Source organism: Gigantopelta aegis, chromosome 3 (assembly GCF_016097555.1).
Source record: "Gigantopelta aegis isolate Gae_Host chromosome 3, Gae_host_genome, whole genome shotgun sequence".
NCBI classification, from domain to species: Eukaryota; Metazoa; Mollusca; class Gastropoda; order Neomphalida; family Peltospiridae; genus Gigantopelta; species Gigantopelta aegis.
This window is the reverse complement of record NC_054701.1, coordinates 52,125,877-52,143,580: the sequence shown is the minus strand read 5'-3', so window position 1 is coordinate 52,143,580 and position 17,704 is coordinate 52,125,877. Positions and strand designations below refer to the sequence as shown.

The following is a 17,704-nucleotide window of genomic DNA, read 5'->3' as shown; positions in this document are numbered from 1 at the left end:
ACAGTAATAGAAACGTTTTGCAATGGGTGTTACAATGTAAGAAACACTGTCAGAACAGATGCTTGTTCAACAGTAATAGAAACGTTTTGCAATGGGTGTTACAATGTAAGAAACACATTCTTATTGTTTAATTGCCTCGAGAGTGGTGAGATTTTAGTTTTGTAAGCATATGTTTTCAAATATGTAGTCTAGTGCAATAATGGTTTATGTTTACACAGCGTGGTTTGCATGGTCTGGGCATAGCATTTGTTTTTGTGTTTTTGAAGATTTTATTTTTGTTGTGTTATGTTGATATGCACCATAGTGTCTTTCATGAATGTGACTCTTTCACAGTGCTTTACACTGTGTTGTATGGATAATTTTATAATATTTACATTGATGTTGACCATCATATACCTTTGTTTCACACCCAATAGCTGATATGTTTTTCATGCTATGATGTCATTAAACATTGGTTCGTTGGTTCATTGGTTTGTTGGTTCCATCATTAATTCATTCATTTGTGCATTCAATATACCAGTTCAACAGCCACATTACTAACAATATTGTAATTAAATCTTCTAAAAGCCAACCTGAGAACCATACTCAGTAGATCTACAGTCTGAATGTAGAAGTTTATTCTACCTTTATTTAATCTGATAAAATTAGTTCATGTGTGGGACTTTAATTCTTGCATAATGTATGTGATGCATCTTGAGAAGACTCTATTGCTGGTAGTTAATGGACTACCAAATGGTAGACTAAAAAATGACATGTACTAGCCTGAACACAACTTCATTTGTTCACAGGTATGGTCAGATGACAGCAGGTAGCTTTTGTTACATTGGACCACAAGGCATTGTTCATGGCACTACAGTGAGTATATAACGTACATAACAAGGCATTGTTCGTGGCACTACAGTGAGTATATAACGTACATAACAAGGCATTGTTCGTGGCACTACAGTGAGTATATAACGTACATAACAAGACATTGTTCGTGGCACTACAGTGAGTATATAACGTACATAACAAGGCATTGTTCGTGGCACTACAGTGAGTATATAACGTACATAACAAGGCATTGTTCGTGGCACTACAGTGAGTATATAACGTACATAACAAGGCATTGTTCCTAACACTACAGTGAGTATATAACGTACATAACAAGGCATTGTTCGTGGCACTACAGTGAGTATATAACGTACATAACAAGGCATTGTTCGTGGCACTACAGTGAGTATATAACGTACATAACAAGGCATTGTTCGTGGCACTACAGTGAGTATATAACGTACATAACAAGGCATTGTTCGTGGCACTACAGTGAGTATATAACGTACATAACAAGGCATTGTTCGTGGCACTACAGTGAGTATATAACGTACATAACAAGGCATTGTTCGTGGCACTACAGTGAGTATATAACGTACATAACAAGGCATTGTTCGTGGCACTACAGTGAGTATATAACGTACATAACAAGGCATTGTTCGTGGCACTACAGTGAGTATATAACGTACATAACAAGGCATTGTTCGTGGCACTACAGTGAGTATATAACGTACATAACAAGGCATTGTTCGTGGCACTACAGTGAGTATATAACGTACATAACAAGGCATTGTTCGTGGCACTACAGTGAGTATATAACGTACATAACAAGGCATTGTTCGTGGCACTACAGTGAGTATATAACGTACATAACAAGGCATTGTTCGTGGCACTACAGTGAGTATATAACGTACATAACAAGGCATTGTTCATGGCACTACAGTGAGTATATAACGTACATACCAAGGCATTGTTCATGGCACTACAGTGAGTATATAACGTACATAACACGGCATTGTTTATGACACTACAGTGAGTATATCATGTATTAAACAAGACATTGTTCATGGCACTACAGTGAGTATATGACATATATAACAAGCCAATGTTCATGGCACTACATTGAGTATATAATGTACATAACAAGCCATTGTTCATGGCACTACAGTGAGTATATAACATATATAACAAGCCATTGTTCATGGCACTACAGTGAGTATACCATGTACATAACAAGCCATTGTTCATGGCACTGCAGTGAGTATATAACATACATAACAAGCCATTGTTCATGGCACTACAGTGAGTATATAATGTACATAACAAGCCATTGTTCATGGCACTACAGTGAGTATATAACGTACATAACAAGCCATTGTTCATGGCACTACAGTGAGTATATAATGTACATAACAAGGCATTGTTCATGGCACTACAGTGAGTATATAATGTACATAACAAGGCATTGTTCATGACACTGTAGTGAGTATATAATGTACACAATGTGGCATTATCAATTTTCATATTTTTATTACAAATATATACATACAGTTTGAATCAGTTTAGAAAAAAGAATAAAAATCCAGAGTGAAATAATGAGCTTATTCCTCAATTTTTCAATTTTATTCCTCAATGGATTCTTTTAAAATTATCATTTCTGTTATGATTATTTGATCAATTATGGATAACAACAAGTTGTGTTTTCATGGTATTTGAAAGAATTTCTTTTTGTTACATGCATAATACTTTGAATTTACAGCTGACAATCTTGAATGCAGCACGGAAGCATCTTGGTTCAAGTGATCTTCATGGAAAGGTAAGAATAAAAAAGACCGAACTTCACTCAAATCAGTCTGCTGGAGGTCAGCGTGGTGTTGAAGTCTAGGTTCTGTATGTATCAGACTGGAGGTCGGTGTGATTTTGAAGTCTAGGTTCTGTGTGTATCAGACTGGAGGTCGGTGTGATTTTGAAGTCTAGGTTCTGTGTGTATCAGACTGGAGGTCGGTGTGATGTTGAAGTCTAGGTTCTGTGTGTATCAGACTAGAGGTATGTGTGATGTTGAAGTCCAGGTTCTGTGTGTATCAGACTGGAGGTATGTGTGATGTTGAAGTCTAGGTTCTGTGTGTATCAGACTGGAGGTCGGTGTGATGTTGAAGTCTAGGTTCTGGGTGTATCAGACTGGAGGTCTCTGTGATGTTGAAGTCTAGGTTCTGTGTGTATTAGACTGGAGGTCGGTGTGATGTTGAAGTCTAGGTTCTGTGTGTATCAGACTAGAGGTATGTGTGATGTTGAAGTCCAGGTTCTGTGTGTATCAGACTGGAGGTATGTGTGATGTTGAAGTCTAGGTTCTGTGTGTATCAGACTGGAGGTCGGTGTGATTTTGAAGTCTAGGTTCTGTGTGTATCAGACTGGAGGTTGGTGTGATGTTGAAGTCTAGGTTCTGTGTGTATCAGACTGGAGGTCAGCATGGTGTTGAAGTCTAGGTTCTGTGTGTATCAGACTGGAGGTCAGCATGGTGTTGAAGTCTAGGTTCTGTGTGTATCAGACTGGAGGTCAGCATGGTGTTGAAGTCTAGGTTATGTGTGTATCAGACTGGAGGTCAGCATGGTGTTGAAGTCTAGGTTCTGTGTGTATCAGACTGGAGGTCAGCATGGTGTTGAAGTCTAGGTTCTGTGTGTATCAGACTGGAGGTCAGCATGGTGTTGAAGTCTAGGTTCTGTGTGTATCAGACTGGAGGTCAGCATGGTGTTGAAGTCTAGGTTCTGTGTGTATCAGACTGGAGATCAGCATGGTGTTGAAGTCTAGGTTCTGTGTGTATCAGACTGGAGGTCAGCATGGTGTTGAAGTCTAGGTTCTGTGTGTATCAGACTGGAGGTCAGCATGGTGTTGAAGTCTAGGTTCTGTGTGTATCAGACTGGAGATCACTTGTTACATTGACTTGTGTTACTTTAAAACTCTTTATATATTTTTAAATAACCAAACTTGTGGTTTAGTTTGATGACCATGTATTCTTAGGGGCCATCCATAAAGTATACATGTCCAGAGATGGAGAGGATGTTCGGACATTTCATATTAAAACTGTACAAGACGGTGATGGGATGGGGGTGGTGGGTTCACTGACATAGTACATACATGAAAAGTATTGGTGTAAATGTATGCAATTCAAGCACCCAATTGTATCTGACATTGTTTTTTGCTTGGATAATAGATGTATGCCCGTACATGGGTTTGAGGGCGTAGGTTTGTTGTAATGATCAAACAAACAAAAAGTGTACATGAGGGGAGAGGTTTTTTAAAATCCCAGATTTTGTGCTTACATACTTTATGGATGGCCTCTAATTGCGATGATATGCTATTGATTAGTGTTTGCACTAATATTTTCACATTGCAGGTGTTTGTCACTTCAGGACTAGGAGGAATGAGTGGGGCCCAAGCCAAGGCAGCTGTCATTTGTGGATGTGTTGGAGTTGTGGCAGAGGTATTGGAGGTTTAATATTTGTGACAGACCTCACTATGTATATCTGTAATAATTGTATATACAGTCAAATCCACTTAAATGTATAGTCCCAGTATGCTAATAACTGCTTCAACCAATTATCCGTTAGAGCCCCATTTCCAGATTATAATCAACAGTAAACTTTACAAATACCTAGTAGACAGTCAATCTCACTCTTTGTCATAACAAAGAATGCTAATGCATGTATCTGTATATATTTCATTTGTTTATACATGTATTTTAAAGTAATAATAATAATAATAGTAATAGTAATAGTAATAATAATAATAATACAGTAACATTCAGTATGAATGTTGTAAAATTAAATGTATTAGTTTTGTATTGTTACAAATATGTGGTTGTGTTTATCAATACTATTTTACAGTTTGTTGCACATGGCTTATCCTCAGAGAAAACAAAAATCTTATTGTTTCATAATGTTATTAATGTTAATCATTGCTGGAAATACCATGATCTACAATTAATAAAAAATCCGTTGGTAGTAGAGGAGTATAGTAGGTGGTTACAAGTGCCTCTTAACAATGCCAGAAGTAACTACTGAACACTTTCCGAAATGATAAAACTAAGCTCACAGCTAAAGCTGATGGGAAATGACAAGTGTGTGGCACGGATAGCCACAAGAGACAAGCACCTGTCGCGGTTGGAGAGACAAGGACTGGGATGTGGAGGTAGACCATGAAAGAAGTTTAAAGCTAGGAGGAGCTGACAGACTGGGAAGAATGAGATGGAAATAAAAGAGAGAAGGAAAAGGACAGTGAGGGGAAAACAAAACTTTAAAGTTCACAGCTATTGTTCTTAGGGGTGGCAAGTGTGTTATGTGAAGTAAAATAGTGTCACTTGACAGAGCGCAATTTCCATGTGCAGACGAAATAGACATTGCTTGGCAGATGTTAATTGTCAACCGATTTTAGCTACAAATATTATTATGAATCTTGTTACAGATGCTATGATGCAATGAACAAAATGTAACTTCCTAACTTATGTGCTAGTATTTATTTTCCTTATTGCATTCAATGAATTAGATAGAAAATAAAATCATAATAATTAACACTAAAATTATTAACGTGATGTAAGCATGTGTTATTCTAAAAATGAAAACCCAGAACATACTATATACATTTATTAACTGAACTGCATACCAGTTATTTGCCTGTGAAAACCAAAATAAATCTGAACTTTTTCAACAACATTAGCCTAGCCTAATCTTTGCTTTCGGCTGTGCATTTATAATTGATTCTGGTCAAATATTAAAGTGAGAGTAAACTAAAGCAAGAGCCTTATGTGTTGGAAAGATGCACACCCGGACCACCAACACATACTGACACTTTACCAAATGAAAAATGCGTAACTTTAGTGTTAATAAAAAAACATGATTAATCCTGCTAACTGGAGGCAGCCATTTTCTTTTCTTTTTGAGGCGTCTGGGACAGCTAGCTTAGGGCGAAATGACGTCAGCTCCTGACCATCTCCTGTATGTACAGTGTAAACAAAAGCACTAATTTTCAACAAGGCACTTCTCTTTGATCAACCTGTAAAACAACATAAATGACGCCATAATATAATAAACTATTTAACTAAATATATTTCAAGTTGCATTAACGGAACAAAATGGGGTTATAATATTTTTCTCTGTTAAATAATCCAAAGGAAAATGTACACTATTAGGCCTATTGATATGCTACGTTGGAGCAAAAACGACACCCCACGATACCCAAGTGATAATTTTCTTTTCTTTGGGACTACGTAAGTTCTGTGGTTTTAGATGGGAAAGTCTACTTAATCAATAGTTTTACAGAACTATTTACAGTAATAAACCATGTCCATTACCATTTTAAAGGCGACAGGTAATATTACACAATACCGGTATGTATTTTTGTGTCTAGACAGTGTCATTTAATTGGCTCGTCTGCTTACCAATCAAATACACACCTGCCAATCAGGAATCACAGGTAGAAGCAACTAACAGCATTGACCAATTAACTAAGAAAACACTCTGTGTATCATTTCAGTACATAGGTTAATGCATGGACAAAACATGGTTAATTATTTCGACTTGTTGTATTTGACTTTGACAGTGCTGTTTTATTTTGTATTGAAAAATAATATATACATTGCTGGCTTACTGGGATGTATATTATTACAGAACATTGCAATGTATGACTATTTATCATCCCGCAAAAACCAGGTATATTGTCTTTCTTTAGTTTTAAGGCTCATTCCTGGTGTTACGCGTTAAGTGTTATGTAACCACCAGCTCGCCAGAGGGCGTTTTCACTGGAATGGAACAAAATGGCTGCCCTCATTGTATCTAATAGCCATCACATTTAACCGTTTTATTAATTAAATATAATAATATACTTGTTGATATTAAGCAATAATGTACATTATATATCTTTGAATATGCATACCAGTCCAAAAGCCTTGCTTAAGCATTCCTTTAAAGATCTCTGGAAGATTTTATGGCCAAAATTTCAAATTTATTTTGGTTTTCACTGGCATATAACTGGTATGCAGTTCAGTTAATATTGTGGGCTAATAGCAAAGAACATGTTGTATAATTTGACCAGGTTTGTGGTGAAGCTCTTCACAAAAGGCACAAACAGGGCTGGGTAATGCAAGTGACGACTGACCTTGACGAATGTGTGGCCATCATTAGGGAGTACCGCACCAAGAAACAGCCTCTCAGTCTGGCGTACCATGGAAATGTTGTCCATCTTTGGTAGGAAATAGTTTGTCTTATCCCTTCAATTTACATTATATAGTCGGTTGTCATCTATTTAAACCACACAAATGACATTGCAAACCATAGATGCATGCTTAAAATTTGCAGTTTGAGATTTTTGTTTTTATAATTAAAATGTGTTTAACAGGGAAAAACTTGCGGAAGATTACAAAAGGACAGGTGAAAAACTGATTGATATGGGATCGGATCAGACGTCCTGTCACAACCCATTTCAAGGTGGATATTACCCAGTGCAGGTTAGTGACATGCTAAATATTACACTTACCTCAGTGCTCACTGCTTTCCTGTCTATCATAGTTACACTTAACCACCATGCTTGGTGCTATACATTTGAAATTAGTATTAAATATGGTAAAAGTACCATGATTAGTTTCAGTCAATGTGGGTAAATAATGTTTAAAATCTTATGCTAATATATTGTTGGAAGAGTTGAACATGTAAGATAAGTGTGAAAGAAAATCAATGTTGATTATTATGATCAGTGCTTTGTGCTCGTATTCAGGTGAGCTATGAAGAAGCAAGACGTCTTATGCATGAGAAGCCAGCAGAGTTTAAAATATTGGTACAAGAAAGGTTGGTTTCTCATTGGTGTCCTCCTGTCAAAACCTGTTCTATAACTTGACAAGTTGTCATCACCCAACAGTGCTCTATTAATTTTCATATTACTACATATCCGTTCATGTTAGATACAGAGTATAGATATATTTGCAGAAGACGTATCACATTTTAGGCAAGTTTTTGGCATTAAAGGTTAACTTTTAAATAAAATTATACTCTTGAGCCATACAATTTAAATTTTACTGAATATTCCCAGTAACGAATAAAAAGTACTATTTCCAATTCTGCTTTCATGTAAGCACCACAAAGTGTTGTTGAAAATACCTACACTAAATATTCCAAAATTTATTCAAAAACAAGGATGCCATCGTTATTTATTTGACAAATCCACTATTTTCCCAAACTTTAGTTAACTTTTTTTAACCTTTTAGTATTGAGATGACATGAAGCTGGTGCCATCTTGTGATACAACCTGACTTTATTATTAAGAATGTTGTACAAACCATTGATAAATTGTAGAGTGAATTTTAACAAATGTGTTAAACATAAATAATGTGTTGGATATTGCAGTCTACGAAGACAGATAAAAGCCATAAACGAATTAGCTGATAATGGGATGTTTTTCTGGGATTATGGGAATGCCTTTCTGTTGGAGTGCAGCAGAGCTGGTGAGTTACACTGGAAATTAATCGAGTTCAGGAACAGTTTATCTAATCTGAATAATACTTCAGGACCTATAACTAGCAGAAGCTGATAAGTGCTTGTAGATAAGTGAACAAAACCAATGTCTATGAAATCACTTTGAATACAAACATCCTCTGCATTTAACTACAATGTCATTCCAGACCTTTTTTTAACTCCTTCAGTAGCAGCCATTAATAGTTTATATTTTGGTACTTTCTATATTATTATTTTATTTCAGTAATAAATAAATGAATTAATTAAAGGTTTATTATCGAGTGCCATATTTTACTGTTTGTATTCTTATTTATGATAAATAACCACAACTAATTGATTCCAAACATACTTTTTGAAACAGTGAATTATGTGTGTGTTGGGGGGGGGGGGGGGGGGGAGTCCAGCAAAAAGTGTTTTTCTGCTAGTAAATGAAATTTATTGGTTGTAATCTTTATGAGCATGTAATTGAAGATATTTCATCTTTACATTTTAAAACAAAATTAATAAATAGGTTTACTTTTGATGTGAAGCCACCATTATGCAGCTTTGATAGAGCCCATTTAATGTGTGTTTTAGGAGCTGATGTCACACTGGAAAGTGGACTGTATGGTACAAAGTTCCGCTACCCATCTTATGTACAGGATATCATGGGCGATATTTTCTCCCTTGGCTTTGGGCCTTTCAGGTAGGATTTGTGTTAATAGAATGTTTTATTTTTTGTCATGACATCCAACAAATGTGCTTATGAAGAGACCTGATACTTGTGTTTAATGGGTTTTTGTATTAATATATTACAAGCCTGTTGCCAGGAATCTCTAAGGGGGTTGTGTATTTGAGAGCTCTGAATACCCATAGGGGCCTGAGTCTGCTAGGCAGGTTACCCCAACCTTTCAGAAGTCATTTTCTGCATTTTGGGTAAACAATATACTGACAAGAAAGATGATCAAATCACAGCAACCATTCCTATAGCATCTTTTCCCCTGATAATATTGCATACAGTTAAAACAAAAAAATAAATGGCTTTATTGAAGAAAACTTTTCAAATTAAAGACGTAGTTCTGACTTGTAAAACATCACTGTCCAAGGCTAATCTCTGGTTGCAGCTGAACCATTATACCATTATTGACTTTCACCAGTCTATTGTCACATAGCAAGGTATTATTATTGACCTTTCACCAGTCCATTGTCACATCGCAAGGTATTATTATTGACCTTTCACCAGTCCATTGTCACATAGCAAGGTACCATTATTGACCAATCGCCAGTCCATTGTCACATAGCAAGGTACCATTATTGACCAATCGCCAGTCCATTGTCACATAGCAAGGTACCATTATTGACCAATCGCCAGTCCATTGTCACATAGCAAGGTACCATTATTGACCTTTCACCAGTCCATTGTCACATAGCAAGGAATTATTATTGACCTTTCACCAGTCCATTGTCACATAGCAAGGTACCATTATTGACCTTTCACCAGTCTATTGTCACATAGCAAGGTACCATTATTGACCTTTCACCAGTCCATTGTCACATAGCAAGGTATTATTATTGACCTTTCACCAGTCCATTGTCACATAGCAAGGTACCATTATTGACCAATGGCCAGTCCATTGTCACATAGCAAGGTACCATTATTGACCTTTCACCAGTCCATTGTCAGATAGCAAGGTACCATTATTGACCAATGGCCAGTCCATTGTCACATAGCAAGGTACAATTACTGACCTTTCACCAGTCCATTGTCACACAGCAAGGTACTATTATTGACCTTTCACCAGTCCATTGTCAGATAGCAAGGTGTTATTATTGACCTTTCACCAGTCCATTGTCAGATAGCAAGGTATTATTATTGACCTTTCACCAGTCCATTGTCAAATAGCAAGGTACCATTATTGACCTTTCACCAGTCCATTGTCAAATAGCAAGGTATTATTATTGACTTTCACCAGTCCATTGTCAGATAGCAAGGTATTATTATTGACCTTTCACCAGTCCATTGTCACATAGCAAGGTACCATTATTGACCAATTGCCAGTTCATTGTCACATAGCAAGGTACCATTATTGACCAATCAACAGTCCATTGTCACATAGCAAGGCATTATTATTGACCAATCGCCAGTCCATTGTCACATAGCAAGGTACCATTATTGACCTTCCACCAGTCCATTGTCACATAGCAGCATTCTGTGCAGGTGTATTTTGGTGAATATGTTAGCCGCTTATTCGATGTTCATGTAACTGTTGTTACAATGAGCATGCATTAGTGCCAGTCCCATAAAGCTCTGTTCTGTGATGAACACATGTATGTAATTGTTGAGCCTTCTTAGAATACTGGCACTGCATTCACATTCTGAAGAGGTGGCAGGAATGGATAAACAAAAATTGGAGTAGCATGAAAATCTTTGGAAAAACTAATTCTCATATCACATTTTGACAGTTTTAGCAAGCGAATCTGAGAGGATTTCTTTGATCAGTAGGATCCTGATGCTTCTGATTTATGATTACTCACTACCTCATCAGACAGTATATCTCACACTGCATGTCATCTAGTTGCCCAGGAATTGTTATTTGGTAAGTTGAAGACATCTTGACAATGGAAACAAGCTATCTAATAAAGGTAACTGAGCCCCATTCCATATAGCAATCTTAGCACCAAGAACACCATAAGTACATAACGTATTAAGTACCATTATAGTTATTACTGTTAATAAATAACTCATGAATGGTGAATTGTTTGTTAATTACAGGTGGGTGTGCACGTCTGGTGAAGAAAACGATTTACACTTGACTGATGACATAGCTGGTAACGTGATGGAAACAATAATGACAGAAGGTTTGTAATTATTGGTAGTTAAAATGTAGGGAGTCATATTATGATTAATAAACAATACTTGAAATAAATATATTCATAGTCTAATAATATTTCAATATGATCTAAATTGGAAACATGTGTTATGACATATGATATATCTCCGGTATATATTTTTAAATGTAAATAAATATGTATGTCATGATTATCAAGAAATCATTGGATAAATGTAATTATCAAGGTATCGTCAGTAATGATATGCAAAAATTGCACAGCTTTTTATTGGTTTCATTGTTTCGTTCTATGTTATTACATGAATGAATTCACCATTTCTGTATTTACATGTAAGCACTGAACTCTGATGTATATTATATTTCAGCCCCTGAGTTGGTACAGCAGCAGTACAAAGACAATATCCGATGGATTCGAGAGGCCTCACAACACAAACTGGTAGCAAACCAAAATAGCTATCCGTGTAGAAATAATTACCTGTACCACTATCCCAGTGTTTCTAGTGTCTTTATCAATGTTATCCATTCAGTTGATTGGGGTTTTTCTTGTTCAACCGGTGCACCACAACTGGACAAAGGCCGTGGTATATGCCTTCCTGTCTGTGGGGAAAGTGCATATAAAAGATCCATTTCTGCATTACAAAAAATGTAGCAGGTTTCCTCTGTCGAGAGTCAGAATTACCAAATGTTTGACATCCAATAGCCAATGATTAATTAATCAATGTGCTCCAGTGGTGTCATTAAACAAAACAAAGTATAGCTTTAACTTTTTATCATTGTTGGACAATAATTTAAATATTGCCTACATTTTTCAGCAATGTTTACAATAATATATTTCTTAAAATTATGAATCAAGTGGATTTTAAATGATCACTTTTAAACTGTTCTGTGGTCATGACGAAACAAAAACAAAGCCACAAAATATTTTAAAATGTTCATTTGAACTATTAACAATGCCTTGGTTGAAATCTGGACAATGATGTAATTGGGGAAACTTTCCACCCTATGTACCCTTTGTGTTGAACAAACATTTACTGTTACCTGGTTAATGTGTGATAAAATATTTTAAGTATAAAACAGTATAAATTAATATTCACATTTACCAACATTTTCATGAGAATGCAAACTGTTCTTTGGTTTTTTTGTGCCCCTCAAAACATGCTAATTTTGTATGGAATATTTATATAATTTTTTTTCATTTTTAAAATATATAGAGATTATTATACGAGCTTGTGTGTCGTACTGATTTTACGAAACGAATGTCAGGATTTTTGTATTGTCCGAGCGAGAACGACGGTAATACATGAATCCTGACATGAGTGAATATGTTTAACTTGATAATTGCAACCAACCCTTAACAATCTTATCATTAGTATACAACCTGCCTTCATGGTGCATTGATTATGTTCACAGACATGTCAGTCTTATTTTTAGGTTGTTGGCTCGCAGGCTAGAATTTTGTATTCCAATGAGCGGGGCAGGTCAGAAATAGCTGTAGCTTTTAACAAAGCAATTGCTGCTGGGAAAATTAAGGTAAGCATGGTAATACATAGAGTATTTGTCACAAGTGTTTTCCAATATGGAAAATATCAACTGATTTTATATTAGTAGTATTTGTTGAGGCTCTGCAAAGACAAAGACACATTAACCAGACAGGGTTAATATTTTCCATAGTAAAAAACATGAGTAGTGAATTCTGTTTATGAGTTAACACTTCTAAAATAACATCTTAATATGATAAAGTTCTAAAGTCACCTTCATCGGTAATATGATATCATCACAATTAGTGTGATGTCCAGCACTTTAACTAAATCTTATCAAAAAGTTAAACTCAAGTGTACAGGTCTGTAAACTAATTAAATGACCCATTGACAGCAGTAGGTACACTTAACGGGTTAATACACAAAAATATCAAATAGGTCTGTAAACTAATTAAATGACCCATTGACAGCAGTAGGTACACTTAACGGGTTAATACACAAAAATATCAAATAGGTCTGTAAACTAATTAAATGACCTGTTGACAGCAGTAGGTATATTTAATGGTTTAATACACCAAAATATAACATAGGTTTCTTAACTAATGACCTGTTGACAGTCTGTTAACTAATGACCCGTTGACAGCAGTAGGTATATTTAACAAGAATATCAGAGGTTTTTGACATGGATATTATGGGTAAGTTACATGTATAAGATAAAATAAATGTAGGCCTATGTGTGCCCAACTAATGTTATTTGACTAATAATAAAGGAAAATTGTAACTTGTTAAAATTATTTTAAAAATGCAGGAGATAGGGTTTTGCCTTAGGACTCTCCCAGAACTGATCCGTTGCTGGACACAACACAACTAAAATGTAATTGTATTTAAACAAGAATGTACAAAGAAAAAAATACATCAGACCCATTAGGCATAAACTATTAATATAATAACCATCGTGCTTCCACCTTAACGAACTGCTCAGTGTCAGAACAACACATTAAGAAAAGTATTGACCTGCAAGTTAATATTAATATGACCATCATGCTTCCTACTGACTGGCTGTTATGGAGGTGCTCAGCAAGTTAATATTAATATGACCATCATGCTTCCTACTGATCAGTTTCAGAACAGCACTCAGAACTGGCTGTTATGGAGGTGCTCAGCAAGTTAATATTAATATGACCATCATGCTTCCTACTGATCAGTTTCAGAACAGCACTCAGCACTCAGAACTGGCTGTTATGGAGGTGCTCAGCAAGTTAATATTAATATGACCATCATGCTTCCTACTGATCAGTTTCAGAACAGCACTCAGAACTGGCTGTTATGGAGGTGCTCAGCAAGTTAATATTAATATGACCATCATGCTTCCTACTGATCAGTTTCAGAACAGCACTCAGAACTGGCTGTTATGGAGGTGCTCAGCAAGTTAATATTAATATGACCATCATGCTTCCTACTGATCAGTTTCAGAACAGCACTTAGAACTGGCTGTTATGGAGGTGCTCAACAAGTTAATATTAATATGACCATCATGCTTCCTACTGATCAGTTTCAGAACAGCACTCAGCACTCAGAACTGGCTGTTATGGAGGTGCTCAGCAAGTTAATATTAATATGACCATCATGCTTCCTACTGATCAGTTTCAGAACAGCACTCAGCACTCAGAACTGGCTGTTATGGAGGTGCTCAGCAAGTTAATATTAATATGACCATCATGCTTCCTACTGATCAGTTTCAGAACAGCACTCAGCACTCAGAACTGGCTGTTATGGAGGTGCTCAGCAAGTTAATATTAATATGACCATCATGCTTCCTACTGATCAGTTTCAGAACAGCAACAGCACTCAGAACTGGCTGTTATGGAGGTGCTCAGCAAGTTAATATTAATATGACCATCATGCTTCCTACTGATCAGTTTCAGAACAGCACTCAGCACTCAGAACTGGCTGTTATGGAGGTGCTCAGCAAGTTAATATTAATATGACCATCATGCTTCCTACTGATCAGTTTCAGAACAGCACTCAGCACTCAGAACTGGCTGTTATGGAGGTGCTCAGCAAGTTAATATTAATATGACCATCATGCTTCCTACTGATCAGTTTCAGAACAGCACTCAGCACTCAGAACTGGCTGTTATATGGAGGTGCTCAGCAAGTTAATATTAATATGACCATCATGCTTCCTACTGATCAGTTTCAGAACAGCACTCAGCACTCAGAACTGGCTGTTATGGAGGTGCTCAGCAAGTTAATATTAATATGACCATCATGCTTCCTACTGATCAGTTTCAGAACAGCACTCAGCACTCAGAACTGGCTGTTATGGAGGTGCTCAGCAAGTTAATATTAATATGACCATCATGCTTCCTACTGATCAGTTTCAGAACAGCACTCAGCACTCAGAACTGGCTGTTATGGAGGTGCTCAGCAAGTTAATATTAATATGACCATCATGCTTCCTACTGATCAGTTTCAGAACAGCACTCAGCACTCAGAACTGGCTGTTATGGAGGTGCTCAGCAAGTTAATATTAATATGACCATCATGCTTCCTACTGATCAGTTTCAGAACAGCACTCAGCACTCAGAACTGGCTGTTATGGAGGTGCTCAGCAAGTTAATATTAATATGACCATCATGCTTCCTACTGATCAGTTTCAGAACAGCACTCAGCACTCAGAACTGGCTGTTATGGAGGTGCTCAGCAAGTTAATATTAATATGACCATCATGCTTCCTACTGATCAGTTTCAGAACAGCACTCAGCACTCAGAACTGGCTGTTATGGAGGTGCTCAGCAAGTTAATATTAATATGACCATCATGCTTCCTACTGATCAGTTTCAGAACAGCACTCAGCACTCAGAACTGGCTGTTATGGAGGTGCTCAGCAAGTTAATATTAATATGACCATCATGCTTCCTACTGATCAGTTTCAGAACAGCACTCAGCACTCAGAACTGGCTGTTATGGAGGTGCTCAGCAAGTTAATATTAATATGACCATCATGCTTCCTACTGATCAGTTTCAGAACAGCACTCAGCACTCAGAACTGGCTGTTATGGAGGTGCTCAGCAAGTTAATATTAATATGACCATCATGCTTCCTACTGATCAGTTTCAGAACAGCACTCAGCACTAGAACTGGCTGTTATGGAGGTGCTCAGCAAGTTAATATTAATATGACCATCATGCTTCCTACTGATCAGTTTCAGAACAGCACTCAGCACTCAGAACTGGCTGTTATGGAGGTGCTCAGCAAGTTAATATTAATATGACCATCATGCTTCCTACTGATCAGTTTCAGAACAGCACTCAGCACTCAGAACTGGCTGTTATGGAGGTGCTCAGCAAGTTAATATTAATATGACCATCATGCTTCCTACTGATCAGTTTCAGAACAGCACTCAGCACTCAGAACTGGCTGTTATGGAGGTGCTCAGCAAGTTAATATTAATATGACCATCATGCTTCCTACTGATCAGTTTCAGAACAGCACTCAGCACTCAGAACTGGCTGTTATGGAGGTGCTCAGCAAGTTAATATTAATATGACCATCATGCTTCCTACTGATCAGTTTCAGAACAGCACTCAGCACTCAGAACTGGCTGTTATGGAGGTGCTCAGCAAGTTAATATTAATATGACCATCATGCTTCCTACTGATCAGTTTCAGAACAGCACTCAGCACTCAGAACTGGCTGTTATGGAGGTGCTCAGCAAGTTAATATTAATATGACCATCATGCTTCCTACTGATCAGTTTCAGAACAGCACTCAGCACTCAGAACTGGCTGTTATGGAGGTGCTCAGCAAGTTAATATTAATATGACCATCATGCTTCCTACTGATCAGTTTCAGAACAGCACTCAGCACTCAGAACTGGCTGTTATGGAGGTGCTCAGCAAGTTAATATTAATATGACCATCATGCTTCCTACTGATCAGTTTCAGAACAGCACTCAGCACTCAGAACTGGCTGTTATGGAGGTGCTCAGCAAGTTAATATTAATATGACCATCATGCTTCCTACTGATCAGTTTCAGAACAGCACTCAGCACTCAGAACTGGCTGTTATGGAGGTGCTCAGCAAGTTAATATTAATATGACCATCATGCTTCCTACTGATCAGTTTCAGAACAGCACTCAGCACTCAGAACTGGCTGTTATGGAGGTGCTCAGCAAGTTAATATTAATATGACCATCATGCTTCCTACTGATCAGTTTCAGAACAGCACTCAGCACTCAGAACTGGCTGTTATGGAGGTGCTCAGCAAGTTAATATTAATATGACCATCATGCTTCCTACTGATCAGTTTCAGAACAGCACTCAGAACTGGCTGTTATGGAGGTGCTCAGCAAGTTAATATTAATATGACCATCATGCTTCCTACTGATCAGTTTCAGAACAGCACTCAGCACTCAGAACTGGCTGTTATGGAGGTGCTCAGCAAGTTAATATTAATATGACCATCATGCTTCCTACTGATCAGTTTCAGAACAGCACTTAGAACTGGCTGTTATGGAGGTGCTCAACAAGTTAATATTAATATGACCATCATGCTTCCTACTGATCAGTTTCAGCACTCAGAACTGGCTGTTATGGAGGTGCTCAGCAAGTTAATATTAATATGACCATCATGCTTCCTACTGATCAGTTTCAGAACAGCACTCAGCACTCAGAACTGGCTGTTATGGAGGTGCTCAGCAAGTTAATATTAATATGACCATCATGCTTCCTACTGATCAGTTTCAGAACAGCACTCAGCACTCAGAACTGGCTGTTATGGAGGTGCTCAGCAAGTTAATATTAATATGACCATCATGCTTCCTACTGATCAGTTTCAGAACAGCACTCAGAACTGGCTGTTATGGAGGTGCTCAGCAAGTTAATATTAATATGACCATCATGCTTCCTACTGATCAGTTTCAGAACAGCACTCAGAACTGGCTGTTATGGAGGTGCTCAGCAAGTTAATATTAATATGACCATCATGCTTCCTACTGATCAGTTTCAGAACAGCACTCAGCACTCAGAACTGGCTGTTATGGAGGTGCTCAGCAAGTTAATATTAATATGACCATCATGCTTC

General features: G+C 37.2%; 1 protein-coding gene across 1 annotated transcript in view; it reads left to right on the top strand.

Moving 5' to 3' along the window:
• The window catches only part of LOC121368221 (urocanate hydratase-like), a 52,057-nt gene that overhangs the window by 15,956 nt on the left and 18,397 nt on the right, over positions 1-17,704 (top strand). Inside the window, exons 6-16 of the mRNA XM_041492855.1 lie at positions 789-855; positions 2,573-2,629; positions 4,205-4,291; positions 6,898-7,049; positions 7,201-7,309; positions 7,576-7,646; positions 8,202-8,299; positions 8,886-8,994; positions 11,062-11,147; positions 11,503-11,573; positions 12,569-12,667. Coding sequence (XP_041348789.1) covers positions 789-855; positions 2,573-2,629; positions 4,205-4,291; positions 6,898-7,049; positions 7,201-7,309; positions 7,576-7,646; positions 8,202-8,299; positions 8,886-8,994; positions 11,062-11,147; positions 11,503-11,573; positions 12,569-12,667 — 1,006 coding nt within the window. The remainder of the gene's footprint in view (positions 1-788; positions 856-2,572; positions 2,630-4,204; positions 4,292-6,897; positions 7,050-7,200; positions 7,310-7,575; positions 7,647-8,201; positions 8,300-8,885; positions 8,995-11,061; positions 11,148-11,502; positions 11,574-12,568; positions 12,668-17,704) is intronic.